Consider the following 6,159-nt stretch of genomic DNA (forward strand, 5'->3'; position numbering starts at 1 on the left):
GAAAGTGTGCAACGCGTTTCGGAAGATGGCTTCACTCCCTTTCTGAAGCACATAACAGGGTGTCCAGCAAGGCGATATGTTTACGAAAGATAGATATCAGTAGGCGTGTATTAGCAATTTTCCACTACTCCGGTCATCTTGGCGTGAAAAAAAGCTCTGAAGATGAGCATCTACCAACGCTGTGCGTCCCGGAGCAGAAACCTTCAGTGGAGCGCACATTTTGTGGTGCATCCAGGTGTAAAAACAATTGCTGGAACGCATGCCCTTGCACTCCGGCCCTTTGACCAGTGGCTGTGTGACCGAAAACCACTGGATAAGCAAACTGGGACTTCAGGTGTGATGCACTGCCCCTTCTAGGGTGGCCCGATCACGCCAGGTAAGTCACCTCCACTTTATTTATCTATCTCCCTATCCCAGGAGCGCTGCTCTCGTTTATTATCTCTTACAAACTATGGGGGGATTTATCATCGGGGGAAATTTTGACTCCACTTTTTTGGCAGTTTTTCTTACCTTCTCCAGTTTAAAGTTGCAGCAAATGTATCAAATGTTGCAAGTTGATACATTTGTTGCATCTTCCAATGTCTAGAGATGTAGAGTCACTTTGTGCACCACTCGGCTACTGAAGTGAGATTTTGACAAATTGTGTGACTTTTTAGAAAGTTGCATGTCACCAATATCTCTGAAACTCCACCCCCTTTTGTAGACCGTTTTGAAAAGTGGAGTAAGAGCATAACATCTGCTCTTTTTGGCTCAAATCAATAGTAAATCTGGCTAAATCAAGTTGCCACAAAAAAGGCACAACTTACACCAGAATTCTGGGGCAGCACCAATAATGTGCCCCTATGCTGCTGTGTTAGCTTCTCCACCACCAGTTTCCTGGGGTGCTGCTCTGTCTCTCATCAGTGCTTTAAGGGCTGCGATATCGCAGTGTTAAAAAACGCAAGTGGGAAGTAGCCCAATTCCAACTCATCTACATCAAACTCTTTTTCCAATTTCAGAAGGTCAGGTTGTTGCTCTGTCCATCCCCCATGCTTTAAACTGTATCTCTGCTCTATTAGGGTACAGCTATAATTTGTGTCTCCAGGTCATCTATATTGTCTTTTGGAGTCTGAGCACTGGCATAACTATAGGGGATGCAGTTGCACCCAGGCACAGGAGCCTTAGGGGGCCCATAAGGCCTCTCTTCTCTATATAGGGAGCCTAGTAGTATGAATAAAGCATTACAGTTGGGGGCCCTGTTACAGGTTTTGCATTGGGGCCCAGGAGCTTCACGTTACGCCTCTGCGTTAAGGGTTAAGAAAAGTTGGGGGCCCCAAGATAAACTTTTTCAGCCGGCCCATGAGCCTTTAGCTACGCCCCTGAGTCTGAGGTAGGCTGAACTTTACCTATTCTCTCATCAAAAGCTTACTCCATGCTTTAAACTACTGCTCAGCTGGGATCATTGATTTAGCTCTGCTACATAGTCTTTCATCAGAAGCTCAGGCCGTAGCTCTGTCCTCCCTATGTGCTTTAAACTGAATCTCCATTAGGTTATAGCTATGCTTAGTGACTCCAGCTCATCTTCATGGTCCATTGGAGTCTTGTAGTCTAAAGTTCAGTTCCAGGCTGATCAGTCTCTCAGACTGTTCTTCAGTCCCTTTTCCATGATTTAAACTTCAGCTCTCCTCTGTTTTTCTTTCTGCTCATAGGTCTCAGCAACATCATAGGGATCATCGTCTATATATCCAGTAATGCGGGAGACCCCAGTGATAAAAAGGATGAGGATAAGAAGAACCATTATAACTATGGCTGGTCTTTCTACTTCGGGGCGCTCTCCTTTATTGTGGCAGAGACTATAGGTGTCCTGGCCGTAAATATCTATATAGAACGAAACAAAGAAATTAGGTTCAAATCCAAGAGAGAATTCATCAAGACTTCATCGTCTCCCTACGCCAGAATGCCGAGTTACAGGTATCGCAGAAGACGGTCCAGGTCAAGCTCCAGGTCTACAGAGGCTTCTCCATCCAGGGAAATGTCTCCAGCTGCCATCAAATATGCCAGTACCATCCCTATAGCGGACATTTCCATGTATACTCTGTCGAGGGAACCCCTGAAAATCACCACAGCTGCCAGTTTTAACCCAGATCAAGATGCCAGCTTTATGCAAGTCCATAACTGCTTTCAGAAAGAACTGAAAGAAGGTCTTCACATCAGCATGGTAAATCGAAGGACCACCCCAGTTTGATCAAGGCCTGCTGTTTTGGTGGATATGAAACTTTGGGGACAATAATGGGTTGGCCATGGTGGGTGAACCATGGATCAGATCAGTATTATATATGGATAATGAGTCTAGAAGGATCAGATGGGAGAGAGACAGCAGTCTGTGTACTTCTATATAGAAGAGAAAAACTGGTACCTGCTTGCGGTACGTGATAGCCCTCACTCCTGTTCTGTGATGGATTATGTAACGTTTTACCCTTCCCTCCCCAATATAGGTAATGAACTTACGTCTTCAGGTCGGATATAGGCAGGTAGGGTTCGGGAGCAAGAAGAGGTGTAAATTTCATAATGTACCCAAAACTGAAAGCAGAAGCTCCTTAATTGTGCCAAATAAGCCATTTGTGATAACAACCCCCAAAATACTTGCAAAAACTTTAGGCCAGATGAAAATCTTGTTTGTGTTCTGAAACTTTTTTATTATCATTTGATGAGACTCAAGGGCTCTTGCAAGAAGGTGGCACTACCTGGCTATAATACATAGCCCCACCTTTCAGTGGATTCTGTTACGGCCATGCTAATTTTTCTATGTGAATTGACTGTTTTGAACAATGCGACTGTTAATCAATGGCAAAACTGTTGCAGGAGGATAATGTCTGCGATAAACGGTAAAGGGGATGCATACTTCTGCAGCCATCTTTTTATTGAGACAATGTAACCAAAATTAAAAGTGAATCAACTTTGCACATAGTCTTCACTGTAAATGTCCCACTGCTGTGTATATAGCTTCTATGGAGAGCTGTATGTCTCCAAGGCTACAAAACCTTGTGTAATCTGATCCCTCAGTCATACACCCTGTAACTGCCCACAAAATACTGATGATCAAAACAAAGAGGGCAAGTGGAATGGATTAACAAGAGGTTTGTTTCTAGTTAGTGCTGATGGAGACACATAGCTTTGCATAGGAGCTGTATACATGCAGTACGAGAATACTTCATTTTTTTTTCTTTTAGATACAAATTATTACTGTTGCAAAAGTGTGCATAACCTAAAAGTCATTTCTGCCCATTAAAATAAATGTTTTTGACCAGCATTTTGAGCCACATCAGAGAACATACTATGTTTGGAGCCTATGGTGCTTTACAGCCTCATGGCCCTGGTAATCAGAATCAGTGACCAATTGCAAAAATGACTTGACAACATCTCTCAGATGACTTGGTCTTGCCAAAACAACTATCACCCTGACCATGCGGCTACATTGTCATCTCAGAATAAGTCCCTCCAACCCGCTACCTCTAAGTTTTTCCATGGGCTTGGCTGACTTGTTGACCATGATTCTTCTAGGTTATTTGTGTCAGTTCTGCATCTTGGAGGATCTAAACATATATTTCACTAAAACTTGAATAAATATCGGGAGAGAATAGTGTATAAGGGTTCAGCATCCCATTCATGTAAAGTTTTCCTGGAGGAAAAGAACCTTATCTTGATGACAATATCTTACTATTATCATCAGCATTGGAAAGCCCAGCATCTCCTATTACTCCAACCACTATCACCAAAGGCTCTTTCAGTTAGTTGCGATTAACATGGATTTAGCCAATATCAGTATTCCTCAACCAATTGTCCAAGACTTGTATGATCTCAGAGATGCCTCAACAGGTCAAAGACATGTATGATCTCGGAGAGGCCTCAACAGGTCGATGACTTATATGATCTCGGTTGGGAGGAGTCTTCAGTAACCTTCCAGTGCTATCTCCGTCTGCCAGCCATCACCAGTGTCATTGTTGCCATGTGTGAATTGCACAGTTGCTCGATCTGTGTGCACACCCATCCCACCAATCCGAGCGCTCTATTGAAGTTGGGCGCTCATTACAAGTCATTAGTGTGCTGAACTCTGTGGCATTTATTAGGTGTTTGTCTCTGAACTCTGGTTTGTGAGCTAACCTTTGCTTGTATGCTCTCAGCTGACCCCTTTAATTGGTTTGCTCTCAGGACTATGTATACAACTCTGCTACTACCAGCTCTGTTTTTGGACTCTATCTGTTGCCTTGCCCTTTGGGTTAGTCTAACTGGAACCTCTAGTTTTACCTTAACGTGACTCCTGGCTTAGCATGACTAAGCTCCTACTTTGCCATTTTGATACCTCATCTGGAACATGTTGTACTACTTTATAATCTATTCCCTGGACTCTTGAGATCCTTGTTGATACCTGTAATGCTCCATCCTACTCCCAACTATGCGTTACCTGCTACCCCTCTACTAGTCAGCAGCTATTCCGTGGACGTGACTTGGGAGTAACCAGCAGAAATGTTCAGATCCATGCACAAGGGTTAAAGGGTGACAATCTGAGGATGCCATAGACTGCACATCATGTCTAGCCAGAGCCAAGCTGACTGAGGTCTCTGCTATCAAAGCAGGTGAGGAAGATCATAACAGTGTTTCACCAACTAGCCAACTCCAGGGTAATCCTACACTACTGATGGTGAGCAAACTTCTAAGATGATGGCTTTGGTCCACCGAAACTCAGGAACGCCACAATTTTGTGATACTTTGTAACCTCTATTTCTTCCTTAACTTTGCTAGATATGTCCTATACTGTGAGCTTCTGAAAATTTTGTAGAGTTCAATGTGGAAACCACAAAAGTGACTGGGGAACCCCAGTAGTCTCCATAATGATGTTCAGTAGATACATGAGATAACCCAGTCTTCAAGTTCAGAGGTAGAGTAGAAGTAACTCTACCACCATTGTCTACAGATGGGACATGCTTGACACTACATAGAGATGCTTCAGTCCAACATTCGACCAGCTAAAAACTGAAGACATTTGCCTGAACCCTAATGTTTTGGTGAAAAATGTATCAAAAATATTTTGAGACCTTGTTGGCCCCTGGGGTTACGGACTGGAATGTAAAAGGTCAGATCTGTAGGACAAGTGGAACATTGCTCATAGTTTGGTTTTATGTTTGGTGCCGTATTTCCCTCCAGACCATCCTGAGGAGCCTGGATTGGGGTGGAGGGTGAGGCATTGGGTTATTGATGCCTCTAGTCAAGTGCTTCCTAATAGCGCCTTCCAATGCCAGACATTCCAGACACCAAACTCACACGAATACACAAGGACGCCTGAAGGAAGACCGCAAAGGATTAAATACAGCAATATGTTTCCACATAGACTCTGCTTGTGATTCTGGAATTGCCTTTCCTGAAATGTTGAGTTTAAAAAAAAATATTTCCCAACTCTGTATGTCCTATTGCATAGTTATTTACTGTATCTACAGGGGGGCACAAACTTATCAATCTGTGCATAAATGTCTGGGTGTCGAAGCTTTCCATGTGTGATTCTGTCTACTATGAGTGATACTGTCTGCTGTCCCTTTTACACGGAACGATTATCATTCGAACAATCATGCAAATGAGCGAAAACGAATAGTTTAGCGCAAACGATCGCTTTTTGGTCCTTGTTTATTTTATGCAGCATAAAAACCATCGTTGGTTCATTCACTAGTCATTCGGTTTCAATAGCGCTTATTCATTCACTTAAGGCAAAATCACACAGGCTTATGAGCAACTACGCTCGCTGCTACGGAGCATAGTCGCGCATGAACAGGATTTTTTTTCCTTCTCCGGCCGTGCAAACTCTGCGCTATAGCACAGGAATTTGAAAAAAAAAACTCTGGGAAGATGGGTGCTGGCTGATCTTAATACTATCTACAGGGCGAGTCATATCTCGTTAATATTACGGCCGATAATCCCGCTAGTGAAAATGAAGCCATTGTGAAGTCAATGGTTTCGTTTTGTCCCGTTATGCTGGCATAGAGCGTAGTTGTGCCTGAACTAAGGGAATTACTTCCACTTTGACAGCTTTTCAAACTTCGCGCCATTTGCAAATGCTTCAGTGAAACTTTTGCACTATGAACGAGGCAGATTTTCGTGCATATAGGTGCATTTTAATGTATTTTTTTGGCG

The 6,159-nt window shown here is 43.2% G+C and overlaps 1 protein-coding gene across 1 annotated transcript in view; it reads left to right on the forward strand.

The window, feature by feature from the left end:
- CACNG4 (calcium voltage-gated channel auxiliary subunit gamma 4) overlaps positions 1-5,470 on the forward strand; it is a 95,569-nt gene extending 90,099 nt beyond the window's left edge. The window contains exon 4 of the mRNA XM_066586618.1: positions 1,689-5,470. Coding sequence (XP_066442715.1) covers positions 1,689-2,224 — 536 coding nt within the window. The 3' untranslated portion in view covers positions 2,225-5,470. The remainder of the gene's footprint in view (positions 1-1,688) is intronic.
- The last annotated feature ends 689 nt before the right edge of the window (positions 5,471-6,159 follow it).

The sequence above is a fragment of the Eleutherodactylus coqui genome, chromosome 13 (assembly GCF_035609145.1).
Source record: "Eleutherodactylus coqui strain aEleCoq1 chromosome 13, aEleCoq1.hap1, whole genome shotgun sequence".
Lineage (NCBI taxonomy): Eukaryota > Metazoa > Chordata > Amphibia > Anura > Eleutherodactylidae > Eleutherodactylus > Eleutherodactylus coqui.